Source organism: Alligator mississippiensis, chromosome 4 (genome assembly GCF_030867095.1).
Source record: "Alligator mississippiensis isolate rAllMis1 chromosome 4, rAllMis1, whole genome shotgun sequence".
NCBI lineage: Eukaryota > Metazoa > Chordata > Crocodylia > Alligatoridae > Alligator > Alligator mississippiensis.
The window spans coordinates 82,666,335-82,691,284 of NC_081827.1; the positions used below are offsets into that span (position 1 = coordinate 82,666,335).

General features: G+C 38.7%; 1 protein-coding gene across 1 annotated transcript; it reads left to right on the forward strand.

Moving 5' to 3' along the window:
* Positions 1–1,139: 1,139 nt before the first annotated feature.
* NTS (neurotensin) lies at positions 1,140–18,715 on the forward strand. Its single transcript, XM_006277702.4, has 5 exons — positions 1,140–1,230; positions 1,820–1,899; positions 6,623–6,684; positions 15,370–15,591; positions 18,343–18,715. The coding sequence occupies exons 1-5, from the start codon at positions 1,211–1,213 to the stop codon at positions 18,487–18,489; spliced, it is 531 nt and encodes a 176-aa protein (XP_006277764.2). The 5' UTR covers positions 1,140–1,210; the 3' UTR covers positions 18,490–18,715.
* Positions 18,716–24,950: the final 6,235 nt, after the last annotated feature.

Below are 24,950 nucleotides of genomic sequence, written 5' to 3' on the forward strand. Positions count from 1 at the left end.
GCTCAACACTAATGAAAATCCAACTCCCATAGCTTAACAACAGCTCCCTATATACATGGTGTGTGTGTGTGTATGTGTGTGTGTTTCAAGGATTGTAAGAATTTACCATAAATGTAAAACGTATTGCATTCAACTTGAAGTGTAGAACAGGGTAAGTGATATGTATGCATATATGTATAAAGGTTATTTTAAAACATTTTGTGTAGATTTCCCCCCCTGGTATTTTATATATATTAAACTTGATAAATATATTATTATATATTAATGTTATGTAAGTAGTATTATACATATTAAACTTGATTAATATAATATTTAGTATAATATCACTATATTATTGAACTTGAAGTGTGGAACAGGGTACATTTTTTATATTTTACATAGGACCCCATACTCTAGAATGAAGATATATATGTATGTGTATATGTGTGTGTGTGTCTGTCTGTCTACATATACACACACATACACATATATATACATATACATGTGTATGTGTGTGTATATGTGTATATACACACACATGCATATACATATCTACCTATCTAGATATATATATAAACACACATACATATCTACCTATCTATCTACCTACCTATCTAGATATATATAAACACACATACATATACATATCTACCTATCTACCTACCTACCTATCTAGATATATATACACATACATACATATACATATCTACCTATCTACCTGTCTATCTAGATCTATATAAACACACACACATATACATATCTACCTATCTACATCTCTATCTATCTAGATACATCTGTGTATCTGTGTATACATCTATCTGTGTACAGATAGATAGAGATGTAGATAGGTAGATATGTATATGTATGTGTGTTTATATCGATCAATCGATCGATCGATAGATGTACACACACACACATTCATTCCTGGGTATGGGGGCCCTATATGTACACTTCAAGTTTAATATACTAATATATTCACTATTATATTGAATATTATATTAAATGAAGTTAATAGTATACATTACGTACAATACCAGGCACTGTGGTGTGTGTGTATAGATATAGATATGTTTCCTCTCTCTCCTCTCTCTGCCTAGACACACCCATTTACCCTATTCTACACTTCGAATCTGATACACTATTTCATACGCAGGTCGCCATACCCAGAAATGCCCAGGAATTTGGTTCTTCTGTATCTCCTAAATTAACACGGGGGCTGGGGGCGAAACCTATGCAAAATATGTTTAAAAAGTAAGTAACCGTGGGTGGTTACACCCAGCCAGCTGCATGCATGCCATCCGTTTCAGGCGATCGGTGTGTTTTATCCCCGCCACCCCTGGTGCGCTGGCGATGAGTGAGTGACCGGGGCGCGGCAGCCGCGGAGGTGGCGCGGGTCGGGACAGGGTGCAGGGGCCGGGCCGGCCCGCGGGGCTGCTCCAGGGGCTGCGGCCAGTGCGCGCGGATCCTGCCGCGAGGGGCAGGGAGAGAAATGACCCCGGCCCTCGGGTTTGCCAAACACTTGGGAGCCGAGTGCGTCAAGCGGAGCGGAGCAATTAGAGACGCGCGTCACTTGCTCTCGGCACTGAGGACTGGGGGACGGCGGGGGGCGGGGGAGGAGGAGGAGGGTGCTTCATTAAGAGACAGCCGCTGTCCTGTTGTGACATCACAGCCCTGCTTATATACTCAGGCAATGGTCCGGGTCCCCCCGATGGTTCAGACACCTCCAAGTCAGCTCGAGGCAAAGCAGCAGCTGCACTCGCTTCTCTCTCTGTCTTTCTGTGTCTGTCTCTCCCTCTCCCTCTCCCATCTCTTCTTAGTATTTATGGACTTGACTTTCTAGAGGGCAGAAGATGGCAAGGATGAGAATCCAACTGGTGTGCATGATGCTGCTGGCTTTCACCTCCTGGAGCCTGTGCTCAGGTAAGCCGTGCTGGGCAACTTCCTGGGGCAGGGTGGGGTCTGCGCCCAGCTGCCCCCGTGGGCACTAGGGTTGCCAACCCTCCCAAGAGTGCCCGGGAGTCCCTAGGGCTTAGAGAGAAATCTCCTGCCAGCATCACCCAGGAGATAAACGATGGGGCATTCGTTAAAATACATATTAAAAGTTGAATCTGACTTACACAGTTGCCCGGTGGGTTTTTAAAATGTAATAGTGATGTGCATTTGCCTCCCCGACATAAAGTCATGCATGTCATTGCATCATGTGATGAAACCTCCCGGAATAGATTCAAACAGAGTTGGCAAACATAGTGGGCAGGGAGTTATTCTTCCTTTTCTGACGGTTATTTTGGAGGGGAGATGGTTTAAAATGCACCTAGTCATTTTCAGGTAATAGTGACTGTAAGGGCAATTTCCCCCTTGGATTTTATCAATAGAAGGGGACTCAGTTAACTCCAGACTCATACTTCTGTATCTGCAGAGGAGCCATCCTTCATAATAAGTTTTGAAGGGCATAGTTTTCCTGTCATTCCCATTAGTTTCTTTCTTTATATTCACCCAGTCTCACACAGCAGCAACATCAAGGGGCTTTTGGGGTCATTTTGAAACATATACCAGGATGACAGAACAAGAAGCAATGGTCTCAAGTTGCAGCAAGGGAAGTTTGCAAGGGCAGAATTTTCTCACTGGGAGGATAGTAAAACATGGGAACAGGTTACCCAGAGAGGTTGTGGACTGTCTCCTTCAAGGTTTTTAAGACCTGCTAGACCAAGCTTTGGCTGGGGGGGATCTATTTGGGGATGTTTCTGCTTTGAACAGGGGTTGGACTAGATGAGCTCCTGAGGTCCCTTCCAACCCTAACTTTCTATGATTCAATGATTTAGAAACATATACCAGAGGCCATGCACTTGCTAACGAATGCTGAAAATATACCTGGTTTATATCTTTGAAGTATCCTACGGCTCATGAGAAGCCTTAATGTGCCCCGCACCAAACCGATGAAGTGTGTTCTGTATACTGAGATCACCTCCATCAGTAGCTGCCAAATGATTGGGGGATGAAAGGCTGCAGAGGGTTACATCAGTGCAAACCCAGCTCACAATATGGGGAGATAAAGTCACCTCTTTCTCTTCCAAGAGTAATTATGTGATATAGTTAGAGGATGACAGATTGTATGCAACACAATAACTGCTATTTGCTTTATATTTTCCTTTGGAAAATGGTACAGATGAGTGTATTCATAAAACTGTAACACTCTGTAACGGTTATTATACATGTATACACACAGGCAGTATGAATTATTTCAAAACCTTGCTAACTTTCAGCGGTGTTAATCAAGTATTAAAGCATTTTGATAAGTCTGTAATCTATACAATAACATAAAATGAGACAAACTTTAAAAGAGTACACATGCAAATAACTTTCACACTTACCTTTTTAATGCTCCACTTTGCACTGTATTCAGGAATACTGGGATCTATTTTACAGCTTAAAATTTCCCACCTGTGAACTTTTATACCAGGTAACAAAGCTCCATTCCCCTGTTTTGTGCCCAGCCAGTTATTAAAGGAATGCTAAAGAAACCTTTTGAAAAGTATAATTAGTAAAGTAGGCACTGATGTTTGAAAATGCTTAAAAATATAAGAAAAACACAGCCAACATAATAACTTTGGCTCTGACCTTGCTCCTATTTAAAGAGAAGAGAATTTTGGATTAATGTCAATATGCAGAATTCATTCCCCCCCCCCCTCTTTTTTTACAATACAGCAAAAATAATATTAACAATCCTTCATTTTTATATATCACTTTTTACCCCTATTTCAGAAAAGGCTTGTAACAAGAGGAAGTAAGCTTTAATTCAGCAGGATTAGATATACTGTACTTGAAATTGTTGTTTACTATACAGGAAATAAGATAGAAACTGTCTGTACTTGAGAGAGAGGATAAATAAGCTCATAATGGAAATGATTATACAGTTTTTGCTAAAGTTAATGACTACAGTATTAGGACACAGATCATTTATTTAAATTTTCCTTTGAACATATGGTTTACACTAAAGTGAAACATATCGTCTTGTACAATTTAAATATCATACTGCATCTAAGTTGCTAATCATGGGAAGGAAAAACAAACTGTATATTTCCATTTTGCTGAAAAAATACAGTATGATATAATCAAAGTGTATGTTCAAAGCTCTCCATAATTCCGCCCCATTAATGTATCTCCCTTGAACTCCTCCAGCATCCCTTCCCAATCCTTGTGCTCTCTGCATCAGTTCCTTCTGCCTCTTTTTTTTTTACTGACTTGTAAGTCCAGGTCTCCTACCTTAGCAAACTTTGAACCAGGAATAGTCTTCCAAGTAACACATACCAGACTTCCTTGTTCTCTTTGCTTGGCACATTGAAAAAAGATTTAAGTGTTCTGTGCAGTGTTTGAGATTTTGGTATAAATATGAACTCTACGCTTGTCCAAACAGGAGCCTGTCAATACAGTTGTTGGTAATTGTAAAGCTGGATAGGAAATTAACTGGCTTTTAATTGCAAAGAGGACAGTGAATAGTACTGAAAAAAAGGTTGAAAGGACGTTACTGGTTGAGTTTCTCAAGGATTGGTCTTGTGACAGATCTTGTTTGATTTTTTCATTCAAAGCCTGACAACATTAATATGAAAAGCAATTGGGAAACTGCATGGCAAGACCTGGGGACTAGTGTAATAGAAATGGGTTGAAATTCAGGACTACTTAATGCAAGGTCCTGTATTTAGCAACTAACAAGAGCTTCTTGCTGTACTTGTCTATTGAAAACAATAGAAAACAAGAAGAATTTAGGAGTAACCATTGATCAAAAGTGGACTGTGGATCACACATGTAATGTGGCTCTAAAAAGGGCTAATGCAAACCTAGGATATTAGGGTGAGGCAACAGGGGCAATAGCCCCAGGTGCTGATTGGGATGGGGATGTGTGAAAAAAAAGGCTTTTGCTGAAACTTCATGGTTGTGTTTGTAGCAGCAGCAGAGACTGGAAGACATCACTGCCTCTGTGTGCAGGAGCTGCTCTGGGCAGCTTGCCATGTCATTACACTTCTGCTAGAATACATCTGTCAAAGTATACCCAGTAGAGATAGGGAAGTACTAATACCATTGTAGAAGGCATTAGTAACCTCATCTGATATAGTCAGTATAATTCTGATAATTCCTGTTCACAATAGATGAATTCAGACTAGAATACTTACAGTGAAGGGTGACATGAGCAATAGGATCAGGAGGAAGGAGAGAGTCATATAAGAGGAAAATAAAGAACATGGCTTGTTTAGCCTAACAAAACTAATGCCGAGAGGAAAAATTTCTGCTATTAACAAATACGTGAGATACTTGTTAACATTCAGGAGACAGAAAAGCTTTTCAAGTAAAGGACAATTGGTTATAAACTAGCCATGAATAAAATTAGCTTGGAGATTCAAAGAAGGTTTTTAGTTATAAGAACAATCATGTTCCATTTGCACTCAAGAGAAAAACCACCTTACTACTTTTAAAATGGAGCTTGTCAAAAAGGATCATCCGATGTGGTTGCCTTTGATAGTTGTGGACCAAGGTTGATGATTTAGGATGTCTCTTTCAGCCGTATGTTACTATACGAAGGTTTAAAATTATCTTGGAAAATTATATTGGCTGATACTTCCCCATAGGAGAATCTGAACAAACAAACTTGGTCAACAGATGATGTCAAGAACAGCTACAGGAGAACACATTGATCATGCTAGGACTGTAGATATTTAAATTGCATTGTTAATGTGATTTAAGTTTCTTTTCAATTATTTTCAAAACCAACTAAATAAGTAAATCTATTGGCTATGGACTAGTGATATTTTTAGGGAAAAAATGCATAGATGTCTTAAATGAGCTCTATGTACTTATCTTCATCTTTCATTTAGGAGGGCTATCGTATTTTCAAAAGAACACCTATGTCTCATGTAATTCAGCTCAGAATAGAATTATTTTGACTTTGTTTTACTCATCTAAAATATTTTCCTGGTCAAGTATAGTAAAAGTATTGATCTGTCCAGGGTCAGATTAGTGGAAAAATGATTAAACTACAATTAAGCGTTATCACACAGAAATATTATTAAAAACCAGTATGCCAAATTCTTGTCTATATAAATTCACTGTCAGACTGCTATGAAATCAGATTCTTGTTCTAAAACTGCCATTAATTGATGTTTTAACTTCTACTTAAAGTTTCTTGTCATCTTAAAAAATATTGTAAGATGTACAACTATAAAACCAACCTTCAAAGTGTACAAAGGTGACAAATAATTTTGTTCAGGCACAGACATGAGTGAAGAAGTCATAGTAGCATAAAATGAAAAGAGAGGGGGGAAATGATACATTGAAATGACTGCAGGTTATGAACCCGATTCACAGCTAGACTAACTTGTAAGCCAGTCATTCCATTGATTTGGATAAAGCTCTAAATAAACTGCTGTATGACTTCAGTTAAGATTTCTTATTACTTCATGATGCATTTACCTAAGGCATCCCTATACTCTGTCTTTCTAGATCATAATTTAAGATAGCAAGATATTTGCATGTTTCTTTACTGTAATTTAAGTCTAAAAACTCCTAGTATGATATATCTAAATTCTCTATGCTGAAATCAAATGCCTCTGATTTGTGCTGAAATAGTAAACATATGTTTCTGATTTATTTCCAGATTCAGAGGAGGAAATGAAAGCGTTAGAAGCAGATTTATTGACCAATATGTATACATCAAAGGTAATTCTTTTCTTCCCATTTAGCTGACTGGTAGAGAGCACATGAATTCTCATTACAAACATAGATGTCTTTCCACAAACTAATAACCCATGGTCTAGACCTAAAAGTTCAATGCAAGACATTACTTTGGAGCAAAAGTTTCTTCTGGTTCAAAGGAAATTTAAAGGTGTTGATGTGACACAGAAAAAACAAAGGGTCTCTCACAGGGTCCCTCACTTGTAACACTGAAACTTTCATTAAGCAGAAAGATTGTGTTTCATATATAGTGATGTAAATTTATGAGGAAAATGTGTTTCTAATAGAATTATGTCTGATGAAAACTAAATTAACCTTGAGTCCAATCCATGAATGAAATTTTATCACACTTTTTATATACATATAAAATTAACATATTCAGAAAACAAAAGCTGTTACCCACAGATGTCAATTTTTGTTTAAGAATAATGTAATAGTTTTAATAGAAAAATATGAGACAAATAGCCACAAAAATAGTAATCCAGTGAATAATATTTCCTCTGTGAGTGATTAAAGCATCTGACACTTGCGTGTGCACACACACACACATACACACACCCCATACATCCCCCAAATACACAGGATATAATACATTTCTTGGCTTCACGTAAGTGAAGTTTTCACAGCTGAACATATGCATTTAAGAAGATGGTAGCCAAAAACTAGTGGTATCACTGTTTTCCACAAGTTATGTGGGGAGTATTTACATGTCTAACACTTCCATGATAGATATGTTTTTAAACTAGCATGGATTAGAAATAAGATTCTTTAGATGTTAGAGAGTATCCATACTTTTTTGAAATTCAACAGAAAAATAATATGAAATATTTATGAAAGGTTTCAGTAAAAATTAACCATATAAAATCCTAATTGCTGGGTTAAGGAAGAAATCTCATTGTGGATGGTTTATTCTACATTTGCTCTTGTCAGGAATCCTTGCACCTTCCTCTGAGCCCTTGTTAGAAGCCTCTGTTATCAGCCATCAACAGGGACGAGATCACACTAAAACAACCTTTGACTTGACCTTGTCTGGCAATTCCAGTGTATTCATATGTAACTGTTACATTTCTAAATGGCAAGATAACAAGGCCCAGATGCCACAGAAACCAGTTTTGTTCCTGTTATAAAGAATTAATGGAGATTCTTTTCCTGAGACCCATTTAGGTTTGGAATGCTCTGAAAAATCTTTTTCTGAGCTCCATAAGACTTTGGCTGAAGTCCTAAAGGCAGAAGGCACTGTAGACCTTATAGACTGACTAAACAATAGATGCATACACTTTCATAAGCAGTCGCTTACTTCTGCCTCTCTCTAAAATCCTAAATCCATTGAAATGAGTGGGAAGTGAGCTACTGACTTCAGTTGAGCTGGATTCCATCCCTGTGTTTCTTCCTCCCTTTACTACACAACATAATTGCTAAAAGAGTTGTTTAGCAGTTGATTAAAATGTGCCAAAACAGATATCTCTGACAACATAAGTATGACTCTCATGTACAGTCATGCATTGTATTGCATGATGTAACTTGTTATTTAACTCTTCCTCTGTCCAGGAGTTCATATGCTCTGTACTTGCCATATTAAATTAACTGCTCATAGAGAAATGTTTGACTTAATGTATGATGACAAAGTGTCATTTTCAAGCTCCTGGACATCATAATAACATCCTAGTTAAGATTTGATGAACCTCTACAAAAGCCCTACTTTGCATGAAATATCAACATGGTAATCAATTATAGGAATGGTAAATTCCTTTTTAAAGCAGTATATGCTTGTCTGTAGCCTTCATCAGAACACAACTTTGATTCTATTGCCTGTTTTAAATGTGTAAAGGAATGTGAGCACATTTCAGGATGGAGGATATCATGCCTAACCAGTCTTTCTAAACTGGATGCCTGCCACCTGCTATCTAATTACACCTGAGGATTTTACTGTTATATATCAATAATTGACTTTGTCATGGAGTTGGCAGTTGAATTTGAAAGTCTAACCAGCTACATTCTCAGAATTTTGGTGGTTTTTAATGCTAAAAGGAAAAAGTAAATATATTTATTTTTAAAGCTGAATTTACACATATAGCATAGTAGTTCATCAGTCAAGTTAATACCATCTGGACTTCCAGATATATCCATTAAAATTCTTCACAGACATGTTGTGAATTCCTGGACCTATCCAGAACAAGCCCATGATCTAATATTTCCAGATAATAATACACCATTAAAACATGCAGTATCATTCCCAATTTATATAAAACACATGTTATTGGCTTCTGAGAGTACAGCCCCCAAACTAAATAAGTTAAAACAAATCTTTAATGCCAAGTATATGGTGATCATTCTTAGTTAAACAAGGCCTGTTAAATGCCCATATGCACCATTTGATACAGCTGGGTGCACCTACACATGCAATTAATGCAACTGAATATACTCTGGCTCAATTTGAACTGGAATAAACTAATCCTGACTTGACTGTCTACACAGATGTTTAAGTGCAGTTATTTACTGCAGTGTAGGATAGTACCTGTGTTTGACAGGCATATCCTATGCCAGAGTAAATTAATCTACTGTGCACTAATTTCAGTGCAGGTGTATTCAGTGATGCTTTACTGTGTATTAAGTTAGTTTAACATGCAGTAAAGTGCATGTGTACACATGTCCACAGACAACCACTTCTATCACATTTCCAAGAAGATGAACGGATCAAATAGGAGTTCTCTGAAATGGTTTAAGACTTTCCTCTAGCACCAAACTTAAAGGTTGCCAATGGACAACAGTTTGTCTGCCTCTGGATTTTACATTTGTGGAATCTCTTAAGGTTCAATATTTTCTCCCATCTCACTTAAAATTTGGGAGATGTTGTGAAACAAAGAAGCATACAGTGTCATCAGGATGCAAGAAAATCACTACTCTTTGGGCGCCTTTACTTACAATGCTACATTGCCATAGCAAGGCACTACGGTAACGTAGCATTAGCGGTCACAAACAATGCCGTGGCTACATTGCTGTACCAACGCACTCCCCACATGATAGTGTGTTGCTACAGTGATGTAGTGCCTAAAAATAACTGTGTTCAGTGCTCATGGCACAGTACGGGGTGTTACTGTGCTGACTTTTAGTACTTCCAAAAGGTCATACTAAAAGACGGTGCAGTAACAACGTTGCCATAGTGACATGTATAGATGCACCCATTATTTCTTTGACATAATATATAAACAACACCAATGTATAGCTTTCTCAATGCCTAGCTAAAACTGGCACTTAAAGGAGGAACAGCCTGAACCCAGGCAAGACTGAGGTGGGGCTGTTAGAATAAGGGTTGAAGAAAATGCTTTTTTCTGTGCTCTGCTCTGCTATCAAGGTGCTAGTTCTTAGACTATTAAATTAGTCAGCAGTCTTGGTCTTTTTTGGAACTCCTCATTGCTCTAGGATGCCCAATATCTATAGTAGCAAAAACCTCATGACCTTATGACCTCCAAATTTGAAACTTGTACATGTATTCATTATGTAATACATTCTGTACAATACACCAGCTGGTACAAAATTCATCAACCTGTCTTTCTGGAAACAGAAAATACTTTTATTGGTATTTCTATTTTAAATATTTGGAAGGCACCTCTGATACTACACCAATAGTATCCATATAAGCACTAACATAGAGAAGTTTCAAACCTTTTGCAGCTGAATATTTTGGGTATAACCCAGCATCCCATTGAACAAAAGAGGAAACATCTAAACAGTAAAATCTCATGATGCGGAGAAAGAAGTAAAGTTCAAAATGGTTTGGAACCACCGAAATGGCTTAACTTCTAAGATACTACTTTACTTCTGTAATTTTCTGAGCAGCATTATAAGCTGCTTCTGGTACAAGACATCTGATTTTTTAATATAGTCATGATTTGTTATGTCATTTAAAAAATAATCTTCTTTCTTAAGGAAGTGGGTATAGGATGCAAGAAACTGAAATTATTTTTTTAATATCAAGTTTTTGTATTGAAGATTTATCCAGATGTCAGGTAGTAGCATTACTTATACAGCACAATGTAGGCATACACACATATCAACTTTCTGACAGTTAAGCCAACTTAAAGTTAAGTTGACTTAACTGTTACAGTATACAAACATATGTGGAGAACAGTCGACTTAAATGTCATACAAGATAATACATTATTATCTTAAGTCACATTAGTTAAGTTGACTTAGCTCACAAGATGGCTGCTACCATGTCAAGGAGTTGTATGTGTATACATTCCAATGTGGCTTAGTTTAAGTCACCTTAGTAGATGTGTACACAACCAATATTATTTAACTAGAAATGGAAAGAAAGCAACTAACATGGAACTTATCGTTGGGTATAACTAATGGTCTTCTCCAGTCCTCCATAGTCATCAGTCTCAAACAAAGAAAATCCCATTTTACCATATATTTTTTAAAGAATTTTAGCTTATGCTTTGTATTCTAAAATATATTAAAGGTAAGAAAAAGGCTAACATTTGTGCACTCACCAACTTTCAGTACTGTTATTAGAAGACCTAGATGTCAGATTCACTGCATGCATTCATCATCAAGAAATTGCAAATTCAGATCCATACTGAAAAAAACCCTCCATTGTTTTATCAAATCACTACCAGACTCTCTCTCTCTTTTAAAAAGAAAATCTTCAGTATATTAACTCCATTCTTTGAGCTTTTGGTGCTTTCATCTCCTGCATGGCTTTTTTTTCCAAACTGTATCTTGAACACTTAGCCACTGTTGTTAGAACTTTGTGGAAAATAAGCCGTGCATTGCAACTGAACCAGAATTATTAGACTCCGAAATGCAAGTCTGTATATCACAGTATTATTGAACATTTCACATAACTTATAAATAAACTTACCTGAGTTTAACACTTGCTATTACTGTAGAGAAAGAGGCCTGCCCTCTGAAGTGGTTGGACTTGGTCTGGAGAACTTCCTGATGGAAAATTATACTTATTCTTGGTACACACACTCAAAAAGCCCAAGGCAGAATTGATCTAAGTTACATGGTTTTCTGTAAACAGTGTAGTTTAGATCAGTAGTGAACCAAACACACATTCACCCTTTGGTGCGGGGTGGAGGAGGGGGGAGCAAATCTTAGATTGGTTCTGCCTTTTTAAACCAGTCTGTGTTTACCAAACTTATGTTTTGTTATGGCTATAGACCAGTTTCCAATAACATATACCAATAAAAGTGTAATGTCTATACTTGGCCCTTAACTGACAATTAACTTATTCAGTGAATTCTTAAAGACATATGATCCCATTACGTTATCATAAACCAGGAATCACTAAACTAAAGTCAAAGATGTTAAATTGACATATGTGGTATAAGTGGGAATCAGGTCTATTGTACCAATGTATTTTAGGTGTGTGTTACAGATAACACTACAAAAACTATCAGTTTTGAATCCGCACAAAAGTAGCCTTTCTCTGGTCTAGCCAGTAAGAAATCTACTTAACTTTGAGTTGGCCAGAAGTTCTTACATTCATATATTACCAATGCCTTCAGAAATGTTTCTTTAAAGGGTGAAATAACCAGTTAGGATAGAGTTACATACTTTATACCTGAAAGAAACCACAGCTCTGCACAGGAGACTACCACAACTTTCCCAAGACACACCCATATGTTGAAATCATCATTCTTTGTGTAAAAGCTTAGAAGATGCAAACAGCAAAACCAACTGGTGACTTGAAAATTAACACACCTCCCTAATAATTGGGTTTTTTATTACAATTTAGTTTAATAAAAAACACTTAGAGTTCTTGTTATATTGTGAAAGACAGTGTATAGCAAGCTGATCATTTTGCTGAAATGTTCAGTATTCTTAATAGAAAACTATTTAAAAGTAAACCAAAGAGGATTTTGAAATTGAAATGGACATTTTCCACATATTTTAATCCACATCCTGCTAATTAAGTCAGACATATAATAAAGAGGTTGTTATTATTTTGAACCTGTCACATCTTTCCAAATAATTTAACAGCCTAATTATATCATCTGGATGGAGCAACGGATGAGCCCTAAATAAACAATACACAAACAAGTTTCAAGTGATTTACAATGAATTGACATTTCAGATTAAAAACAAAGTACTGCTTTTGATCAGTGAACCTAAGAGAGCTATGAGGAATTTGCAGAAGCAAGGTGCTTTTAATAAAGATCTAAATTATACTCACTTAAAACACATGTTTATAGCTGAATGAAGACTAAGGTCCAAAAGAAATTTCTTAAAACAAATTCTGCCAGAGATGCCAGTTTATACTGCTCCCCTTGTCAGTTTCTATCTTAATTATTTCCCCTGGAAACACAGAATCAACATACTGTACTATATTCATCTTTATCAGGAAGGTGCCTCAGAGAAGCAGAAAGTTATGGGGTTGTTTAGTGGTCACAAAACTAAATATAGTACCACATACATACCTAATCATGCCATGGCTTAATATATGGGGTGAATCCAAGGGGTTGCAGTGGTGTACTTACACCTCCCTTCTCCTTTGACTCCTGGTCCACCCAAAGTTTAAAACAAACTCAGTGGCAGCAGCATTTCTATTCAGGAAGCAGTGATGGAGTCACTTGACTTTGTTGCTCATAATCTTCCTTATTCCTTCTAAACTCTTCATTCCACACGTGCTAAGAACCCTCTCTCCTTTTTTAAATGGTCTTAATGTTCCCCTAATTTAGCTATCCTTTCTGCAGTTCTGCTGTCTGCTAGCTGCTCCTGGTCATGCAGCTCCTATTTCACAGCCCTGTAGGTTGTTTTTAACTCTAACTAAAAATATGAATTCAGGTGTGGAAATATTACCTCAGAGGAACATTATCTCAAGTGTGGAAGTAACTATAAGTGAAGCATTGAGTAGATTGTCAAGATGTTTGCTATATGTGAAAGGGATGTACATTTATTTCTAATGACTACAGGACTAAAGAGACAACATCTTTTGATTTTTTTTTTGCCTAGTTTGTGTTTTAATACATAATATAGCAAATTACATATGGTAAATTAATGTACATTCCAATAAAGTTATATTTATTTTTGCTTCAATCTTAAATGGATTAATATAGCCTTAGTTTCTTATTACCTGGAGAAAAATGTGTGGTGTGTTATATAGGATGATGCATCACACCATCTACACCCTTCTTTTCATGTATACGTCCATCCATGTATACATATGTTGCAGTTATAATACTTTGTAAACCCTTCAGGGTACAACATTTGGTGGCTTCATTGCCATTTAGTTCTGAAAAGTGGAAAATAATTATACTTTATTTTATAAACAAAATGCAAACCTGACATGCACAACCTGGATCATTTGGGAGCCAAAAGCTCAATGAACAAGAAATTACTGCTCATCCTGTGCTTTCTCTGGGCTTGTGAATTTCTATGTTGCCAGTTGTTATTTCAACAGACTGCTTTCTTCTCTGGGGGTGGGATGGTAGGGGGTGAAGTTTTAAAGAAGAAGAAGTGGGGAGGGGAGAGGTGAATGAAGAGAAGGAAAAACATAATGGAGGAGGCAGCACCTACTTGATATGACCTACTGCCAATCAAAACACAACATAATACTCCAACTTCTCAGAACATTTTGGCAAGGTATTTGCAAATTTGAGTCAAATTCTGTGAATATTTTTGGCCAAAAAGGATTTAATGTTTTGTTTTTTTTAAATGTCCAAATATTTCATTTCAACATTTTGAAATGAAATAAAATGTTTCATTTCAGAATAATCAGAAAATTATTCTGTATTCACATTTACAGAAAGAAATAGACGTTTAATTTTGAATGTGTGTGTAAAAATAATCAATATCCTTCCCTCCCCCTGCCTCCATCCCCACAAAAAATGGACACAAATATTCCTTTGGAGGTTAAATAAAATCTGATTTAGCCAGAAAACCTGAAAGAAAAACTATATTATGTTGACCCAAATCAGTTCTTTTCTGAATGTTCACTTTAGTCACCAAAAGAAAAAGGGTTCATTATTTGGACAGCTCTTCTTCCAGGATTCAGTTCCTCACCACCTTGAAACCTCTGTAGTCATGGCTCACAAGCTCATGAGTCCTCAGCAGCCTGCTATTTCACGGTTTCCAGAGTTCACAGTTCTGGAGAAACCCTTCATGTGAATTGACTTGGTGTCACAGATCTGAGTTACCAGGTCCACGGCTCCTCTGCAGTCTACCAGCCAAATTGGCATGGAGCTGTAGTTTCATTTCCTTTTGCAGGGAATTTTTAGGTATTTGTTTTGAATTGGGGAATTTGATCCTAATGCCTAAAATCTTGTAGCTTGGAATCCAGCCCTATTAAGTTGCAACATGCTCCCTATACCAAGTCTTCAGGGAATAGGCCTGATTCTCCGCTGGTTTGCACTTCATATAGTCATTTTTACTCCTGTCAAAAATGAATATGTTATATTACCATTCCAGTTTGGTAGCTCTTTAATATTGCAGTTGAAGATACATGGTGCAAGGTACTGATGAATTAGATTTAGCACATTTAATGAATAAGTTTCCCTAATTACAATACACCTTAACTAGTGACTTAATATTGGGTTGATTAACAGATACCCAGAAATCACTGAAATGCTTGATGATGTCATATTCTCTTGCTAATGAAAATAGTGTATTTCACATTTTTAATTCTACATTTTGATTACTTTATATTTGTATCTTCAGATTAACAAGGCAAAACTTCCGTACTGGAAAATGACCCTGCTAAATATTTGCAATATGATAAACAACATAAATAACCAAGCAGAAGAAACCTCAGAGGTTGATGAAGACGATCTCATTACAAGACAGTTTCCTGCTGCTCTGGATGGCTTCAGTTTGGAAGCAATGCTGACAATATACCAGCTCCAAAAAGTTTGCCACAGTCGAGTTTTTCAGCATTGGGAGGTAAAGCAAAATGTTGAAAATGTACATCACTTGACATGCATTCATCCTTTATTTATATTCCAAATGTCACTTTCAAAACTGAGACCCCTATCTATTCCACATGAACATTCCCAGAGACTTGAGCACTTTGTTCCAAATAGCTCCTTTTTACACATGTGGTTCCATTTCCCCTCCCATTTTGTTGGTGTTCTCCAACAAGGCTCCTTTCCTTTTTCATGTCCTTCTGGCAAGGCATTTAGCAGAATTCACAGACTCATTGAATCTGATAGGCCATGCTCTGAATGTTTCTGCTGTGGCCTTGAACTTGTGATCTCTAGGCTGCTAACATGCACCATAGCATACACACCAAGATGATTTCATTGAAACACTCTTGAATATGCATAAGTTCTTAAGGGCTGGGGTTGATTAAGAATGAAGACCTAGATACAAATGTAAAATGTTAATTACATAACTTTTCCATGGTTTCTAGCAATTCCAAAAAAACAAGCATACACATAAAAGATGAGCATCATGGTAGAGTCAAAAACCTGTTTAATATTAGAAGAGTTACTCCAAGTTCTGGTGTAACTGAAAACAGGAGTTAGTAATGTATGTGTGTGTAGAATATTACTGGGCCTAATTCATGGCTGTTCTGTAATCTATTTCCAGTATTTGTTTCAGGGAAAGTGTATTCCCAAGGTGAGCACCATCTAGCAGAAGGCCTTCTCCACCAGAACTACTATCTGCTACTTTAATGGCTGTTTTAATGACCAGAGGCCCCTGGATGGGGAAGATATAAATATAGCATAGAACAGTGGTTCTCAACATTTAGAATCAAGGCACCACTTTGAAAATGTTAGCTCTTAGCTTTTACTCATTTTTGACTACAGAAAAATAATAGAGCATTTTTTCTATTGGAAAGAACTCAAAAGTCCACAACAGGTCACATTTACATGAACTCTCTGAATTTATCTTGTGAATCATGTGTAGGTTTGCATATCTAACAGTGCTATTATTGTGTGGCACCTTTATGCACCCGTAAAAGATATTATGCCAGAGAATCATGGGTTTAGATCTACTTTCTTTTTCCATGCCCCAGTCTTTTCAACTACTCTGCCCTTATGTGCAGAATTGCTTAGAATTTAGCCCATACGTTTTACTGAACCTCAGCAGTATGTTTTCTTTTGCAGCAGCTGAGACTGTATTAAGAAAGAACTGCAACAATCTGCATTTTTGGGTCTTTTTTCCCTCAACCTCTTTTTCATCTGTACATTTAGCTGTGCAAAGGATTTACTTGTAGAATTGACACTCTCCACCATGAGACAGTCCTTTTATCAAAGGGGTACAGGCAGATTTTCTAGTAGCTGAAGCCCAGCAGTTTCAAAGGTGCTTGAAGCTATGACTAAAGAGCATTTTTTTTGTTGTAGATTAGTATTAAGGTAAAGGATTGCAAGGAAATATTATATATGCTATAAAAAAGAAAGGGAGGAGTGAAATGGAAAATGACTGCAGTAGGCTTGAGAGAGACCTTCATTGTCGAGAAGGAACAATACGGTACTTTGAGTAAATGAGACAAGTTCTGGTGATTCTATTTATTGCAAGCCTGTTCTAAAGACTATTGAAATCATTTAGAGTCTGTCTATTGATTGATTACAAAGTCCTTTAAATCAGGCCTTTTTTTTTTATCAAATTATCAATACCACCAAGGTTATTGAGAAGTACTACCTGAGAGTAACAGTAGTCTCAGGTATTAGTCATGTGAATAATTTGATGGATGAAAGATGTTGTAATAAAAATTGAACCTTCATGCAAAACTGAAAAAATAATTTTGAATATTGTTTGACTTTTAACCTATTTCCCATTTCACTTGGTAGTTGAAGTGTAAATATAGAAATATTTCTAGGATATCCAGAATTTCTTCAGAGTTCTATCTTAAAATCTTAGATCACAATAATTTATATGAGAATGAAAACAGCAGGAAGCTTTACGAACAAGATACTGAAAATTTAAGAATGAAATCCTGCCACATAGAAATCAATGGTAAAAACCTATTCATTTCAATAGGACCCAGACTTCATCCAGTTTTTCTGTCCTAAAATGTTGAGATTGACTCTTCAATAGGATTAAACAGGTTCTGCTTCTTCTCCTTATGTCCTTACCATAAACTAGATGCTTTTTTCCAGAATCATGCACAAACAATGTCTCTTTCTTTTGCTATAACAAAGTCCTCCTTCATACAGGGCCCACCAAGGAGTGGGCAAATGAGCAGGTGCTCCATAGTCTGCACTTCACCACACCCGCATATATTCATGTAATGAGAATAGCCTCATTTGACCATGGATTCATAGAATTCACACCTTAACTAGTGACTTAATATTGGGTTGATTAACAGATACCCAGAAATAACTGAAATAGGACTGATCTGTTGATTACAAGGTATTTAGTAGAATTTAGCAGATTTGTTGGCATCTGACAGGGGACACAACATGAATGCTCCTGCTATAGCCATTGTGACAGTTGGAGCATCTTTACATATCTTTAAATAGGTTAAAGTTATGTTATTTTCACTTCTGGAAAGCATTGGAATATTTTTTTCTCCTGAGTGGGAATGTCAAGAGAATGTATTTTCACAAATGTACCTAGTGATTATTTCTCTTTTAGTTTAATTAATTACCAAATTAATTACTGTACTTGTTTTAGTCTATGTATTTGCTGCTTCTCTTTATTCTAAAGAAAACTAGATTCTATAATGTCTCTATTCATATGTTACAGTTACTTCAGCAAGAAGTTTTTGATCCAGAGAATTCAAACCAAGAGAAAGATATCATGAAGAGGAAAACCCCTTATATTCTGAAACGGCAACTACATGTGAACAAAGCTAGAAGACCATACATACTTAAGAGAAATTCATATTACTGATGCAGCAAAAGAAAGCAATGTATATTTAGTTTATAAGTAACTGTGTGTTATGGGTAACTTATTTAAATCTAAAATCATATTTGTGTGAAAAATATACTATGAAAAATTATCAAGATGATAACATAACTGTGTCTTTTTTGCAACTGTTGTTTCTTGAATGTGATTTTTCCTACTTCAGATTAATTCGATCAATACATTTGCAAATAAATCTAGTTTCTAAGCATGATGTATTGTACAGAATTGAGATTTCAAAATATTTGGTATAGTATTTTTCTGTTTTATAAAACACACCTACCTACATCAAGTAAGTTATCCATAAAGATGCCTGATAGTCATACCATTTCTTAATGAAGCACCTCAAACACCAAGTTATGTGGACTGAAGGGTGGGCTGGACTATGGAACAGGTTGCCTCAGTGCTTTGCATCCAGCTGAACCTCCCAGGTTTTTCCTAGCTGTGTAACAGGAAACCTATAAGGTCTGTAAACTCCATCTCAAGCTGAGTCTCTCATGTCTTCTAAACCTCCTGCCATAACACTGTTGGGCTAGATCATAACTGTCCCCACTACATTCTTAACTGTATGGAAGGAGGTTGGACAGATCCTATTATCTCTGCTTCCAAGGCAGTCAGAGTGGCAGAATAGTCCCTGATGTAGGGACCCTACAGACTCCCCAGCAGCTTACCAATTCAACTGGGGGAAAAATGAGACAATTTGCTACTGAGTGTCATTTGGAGGGACAGTCATTATACATTCGGTTATGGTTATTAATGTCTGAAAACAGTGACAGAGTATACTATTCAGTGCAAAGTACAAACAGACTCAAGTAGAGTCATACAGTATAGATCAGTAGGCCTTAGGATTGCTATGCAACCTAGGCACTTCCTGCCACTGATACAGCCTGAGCTAATCACAATGGTCTCCTATTTCAAGTTGGCTTACTTCTGAGTCATGACTAGGGTGACCTTATGGGACAATGTGAAATCTGGGACATTGCCACCCCTCTCCCCACCTCTTTCCCTTCCCCACAGGCTGCAGGGAATCAATGGCCCATTGATGACCCATTGTTCTTAACTTCACAGGTGTTAACAAACACCTGTGAAGTAACAATTAGTGTTAATGGGCAGTTTTGCTCTCTACTAGTGCTTCCTGCCCAGCAGTCAATAAGGGGTGGCTTGGTGGTTAGCTGTGCTCAGCAGTTTCCTGCAGTTCAAGTAGCCCACAGGGCATGCTGGGAAACATTCAGGAGGACACCCAACCTGCTGGTCTCAGCCAGCTCAGGTATCCGGAATGTCGCTTCTCACCAAAGGGTGAACATGTGTTCTGTTTGCTACCTATCTAACCTACACTGCTTACAGAAAACTGTGTAACTTAGATTGATTCTGCCTCAGGCTTTTTCAATGTGTGTACTTAGCCAATATGTCTTCTGACCAGAAATAACGAAGCAGAATAGATTGTCTTAGAGGTTCACTTCATTTAATACATGGAAGAATTGGGGAACCACTAAATAGCAATGGGAAATACCCGCAAAATAAGTTAACATTTTAAACAACTTCTTACGATTTTAGGAACTTAAGTTCAATTTTCAAAGTGACTTACGTGGCAAAGTGACTTATCCAGGAACCCAAGTGATGAAGTGACTCAGCCAGGAATCCAAGTTTCATTGAAACTCATTGAGATTTAGGTTCTTAGATCATTTAGGTTTAGTAGGAGTCAGCTTATCCATATCTATCTTTTATACTTTTTCCATCTAGGGAGGAATTCAGAATCTTGAGTTAGACACTAAAGTTTCCTGAACATGGCATGGGGAGAGAAAGGCATCCAGTACTGAGAATCACAACAGCTAGCATACAGAGTGGGGATAAGGTTGGGTGGTTAGGCCATCTGCCTAGCCTAGCTAGTAGGAATGCTAAAGTTTCTCCCCAAATTTAGACACTACCAGAGACTCTTGGTAAGGTGCTAATGTAAAAGCAGAATTCACAGCCTGAAACTCTTTCCTAGACTTAGTCATCTATGTTGTCCATGAGATAGCTAAGTAGTTGTTCTGACTTAAACTTAAATGCCTATGTGCCCGCCTCTGGTCTATTAGGCGTTCCCGTGCCACCTTAGCCTGGGCGGTCGATCTGATTTGCCCAGGGCCTGCGTGTGGACCCCAGAGGGTACCTCGGCTGACGTCAGGGAAACCCCCTAACTCGTCTGCCATGACTTTGAATGGATCCTCAGTGAAGGGGTTCCCCTTTGAGGGAGCCTCCAGGGTCATCATGCCCCTCAGCAGGCACACACAGGGCTCCAACCTCCCCTACACCCCGGCCAAACGCCATCTTGCGACGGGCTTTCAAGCCTATTTTTACAGTTGGCCCCTGCTGGTTTCTCCCCTGATCTTCATGTAGCCCTTCAGCAGCGAGCCCTGGTGTCCTGGCCGGGCTCCAGTGTGAGGGCTAAGAGGCCCTCGGGTTTCCAGCTTGACTACCCAGTGCCCTTATCCTCAGTGTCTACTGGCAGTGGCTCCCCATGTGCCCCTCGCCCAGAGCTGAGGGCTCTATGGACCTATCTTAACAAAAGGGACCATAGCACTTGCCTTGATCCTTACCCCTATTCCTGGAAACACCTGATGTGACATGACGTGAACAAACCCACCACCGTGACCGCCGGTGAGGCGTAACCACAAGGAAAGAATGGTAGGAGCACCCGAAGGAAAATAGACTACTTCTCCCCATGGGGACTCTGTGCTCCCCTAGTGCCTCAATGTCCCTAGGCCCGGGCACCCCGAGTCAGGGCCTGGGCTCTTGCCCCAACCAGGACTCTTCTCTCTCTTTCTCCAAGCTTTGCTTCTATTCGGGATTGTAGACCCCGTTGCCTGAGGTCAGATAGCTACAGCCGGCTCTTCCAGGGGTCGCTGTGGGTCCACCTGCTGGCGCCCTTAATCCCCACTGGGCTTCTCCAGTTCAGGGTCTCCTGCTGCTCTCACCGCAGCTATCACAGCTGGCACTTCGGTTGGCTTCCCTTCCGGCATCTTTGCTCCCCACCATTCCTTGGCTCTGAGATCTCCCATGGCTCCTACTGCTCCCATGGTGCTTGCTGCTCCCACAGCTCTCGCTGCTCTCACTGCTCCCGCAGCTCTCGCTGCTCCCACTGCTCCCGCGGCTCTCGCTGCTCTCACTGCTCCTGCGGCTCTCACTGCTGCAGCAGCCACCGCTGCCCCTTCTGCCAGCCTTTCTGCTGGTGTCTCTGATCCCTGCCGGTCTTCTCTGGCTCAGGGATTTCCCGACGTTTCTCTCACCACTGCTGCCCTCGTCGCTGCCACAGCTGCAGCTGCCTCTGCCATCACAGGCTGCCAGCCGCCACGGCTGCAAGCCTCCTGCCTGGAGGTTCCCCGCTGGTTCTCCGGTCATCAGCAGGCCTCCTGTGTCTTCGGGGCTGCTCTTTATCTCTGCTGGGTGGCGTTTCCTCCTGACGTCACCCGGCCCCAGCTGGATATGAGCACGGCTAATGAACCGCATGGGCGGTTTCCCGGTGTGCACTTTCTTGCTCCTCCCGGCCCCTATGAGAGGTATATTGGGACTTTCTTTTCTTTCTGTTTTGAACTTGGGTTTTCCTGTAAACACAGCTTCCCCCTCTTCCAGTCCTGTGTCCCTGGGACAGCCTACATATGATTAGTCACCTAAAGCGGGGTGGTTTATTCAGTTGGATTTAGGTACTTATGTGCTTTTGTGGATCTGACCCTTTCAGCAAAGGTGGTCAATTTTTTATTTAAAAAAAATCAACCAGCTCTAATATTCATAAGAAGAAAAAACAATGTTGCTAACATTGGCCATGTACAGACAAACAGTTTTTTCCTGAGACAGTCACTGCTCTCCCAGGAGAAGCCACAAGTGAGCAGATGTTCAATATTTTTCTCCCAGAGCAAAAATGGCCACTCTAGGAGAAAAAAATGACCTGGGAACAACTAGGGTTAAATCAGACCTGGGAAAAATTCTCTTGGGAGAGTGAATGTCTGTTTGTGTTTTCTTCTGTGGGAAGCCACATCACAGTCTTCCAGCACTGTAGGATACTTTGCTCCTGATTCTTTCCAAGGAGACAGTGTTCCTCACTAGACTCTGCTCCAGTTTTGCAGAGAGTAGAAAACTCACCCATCACAGTCCCACATTGTGTTGCAGTGAGACAAAGACTGACTCTGAAAATTCTGGGTCAGCCAATCAGTGTTACCCTGTGCATTGCCACTATTCTATTTCTGGGCAGATTGAGGGAGTCTGCAGAGCATGCTGAGATGTCCCCTAGCTGCACAATGTCATCATTGCAAGCTTTCTGCTCTTCAAGGACTTGGCATTCGAATGTCCATTCAGGCATCTCTGGGTAACTTTTTCTTCCAGGAAAACAAATTTGGGAGAATTATCTCAGATTATTTGAAGGTGTGGACTCATAGTACCTTCTATTACCTCAAGGGGGGCTTATTTTGAATTCTGACACCAATATTCTCTTCCATAAGTTGTCAGATGCTTGTGGTACTGTAACAATATGTCATTCTGGTCTTGGATATGGACTTTAAATTGATTTATGTCAACTCAGTGGCAATGTGTAGTGGGTGCATGTGCATCCCCTGAGAGTGATGGTGCACCCCTGTCAGGCTGCACTCCTTGTTTAGGCGACAGGCAGGGAGGCAGGCAGGAGTGCCAGGGCCCACCCCTGTGAGTGCTGGCCGGGGAGTGGGGTCACCAGCAAAAGCAGCCATACCGCTTCTGGAAGGGACTTCTGGAAGCAGCACAGCCACTCTTTGGTGAGTGAGATCAGCCACGGGGGACCCCCCCAGTTGCTGACTCAATACACACCAGTCGCCCATGGTTCAACTCGTACACTTGCAAGAGATTAAGGAACAGCATTTAACAGTTCTACAAGACTTTGAACGAATAATTGATAGGAGAGAAAAAAAGAAAGATTTTTATGGACCTGACAGAAAATCAGAAGAGTGAATGGAAAAAAGTTCTGAGCTAGCCACACAAATGATATCATATAATATAATTTCAGCTAGTCAGTGAGGATGCAGAAGCAAATATACTTTGCATTTTAAAGATAAATTGGAAGTAAAGAAAATACAGCAAATAAACTCAGAAAATATACTACAATTATGCTATTCACTCAGAAAAAAGTTTGTCAAATGCTGTCATAAACTATGCCTTTTAAAGCTTAGAGCTTTTCCATGCAAATTCAGTCAGGAATGAAAATTGGCTTGCAACATCAACAGCTGAATATCAGCAAACGTGGTTTAAATGAACGGTGGCATTTGCAAGTCAGACTTAACCCACCTGCTTGAATGTTTTAGGCATGGTTCATTCATTCTTTTTTTCTTTTTTATAACTCAGAACTGGGTTATTATTTATGTCTTTTAAGGTGATTAATTCATATTGTCAGCCTAGCACTTAGAAATTTTTATTCTTACTTATTTTTTGTTTAAAAAACTTGTGCTTAGTGAGAGATTTGGTGGCTTTTTGCTGTATGCCACTCTATGGAAAAAAGAGATCTACTCTTTATTTCAGGTAGTTGGTATGTGTCCAATCCATTATTCATACCTTTATATTTATTTTCTCCTCATACTCAAACTTTTCAAATGGACCCTCAGGCAACTGCCTACCCATCTCAGACCTTTCTGACAATTCAGCTGAATATTTTCTATTTTCTAAATTCTATTTCTCATTATATTCTATGAACTGCCTAACCTCTGAGCCCCCAAATGTGAAAACGATGATAAGGAGAGTTGAAATTAGCCATTTTGCCATCACTGTCACAAAACTTCCATATAATAAATAGATAATATTTATTTTTTTCTATTCGGATATGTTATTTAAGGTCAGCATGTGGCAAGACAGCAAAATGTTCTCTATAATTTGGAATATGTTTTTGGCAGGATGAGATAGGTAACATGACATACAAAAAAGTGACAGCTTATCGTTTAAAACTGACATGGAAAAAATAAATACCTCCAACTGTGGAAAACTAACAGAAAGCAAATAACTAAGTCCATGGTGTTACAGGCCAGGCATTTCTAAACTGAAATTTTTAAGACTGGTGGTATAGAAGCTCATTGACAAAAATTCTTTAAAAACCTTTTTAATTTCAGATGAAAGGTTGTTACAGCTATAGCAACACACCAGAAAAGACCTGAGAAATAGAATGCATTCACCTGGATGGTTTCAGCCAGAATGGTGCATAATTCCATGCTGATAAAGAGGCTTTATGTTGTGTCTTCTACTATTTGTGCACTTTGGGACTGTACTATAACCTGGCGCACATCTGTCTTACTTTCCTCCTTGTTTACTTATGTAGACAGGGCCAGATTAACCCTTTAGTGGGCCCTAGGCAAACAAACTTGTGGCCCTCAGCTGAAGATGAAACTTTTATATTATTTTTTTTCCACTCATTTACAATATGTAAAATAAGCACAACTGGGCCCCTTCTTCACTTAGGGCCC

Excerpts from the sequence above, each read along its gene's own strand:
- NTS (XM_006277702.4), top strand. The coding sequence starts at position 1,211 with ATGCAAAATATGTTTAAAAA. Across the intron at positions 1,231-1,819 it reads ATGCAAAATATGTTTAAAAA|AGGGCAGAAGATGGCAAGGA; the intron begins GTAAGTAACCGT and ends TTGACTTTCTAG. Across the intron at positions 1,900-6,622 it reads CTCCTGGAGCCTGTGCTCAG|ATTCAGAGGAGGAAATGAAA; the intron begins GTAAGCCGTGCT and ends ATTTATTTCCAG.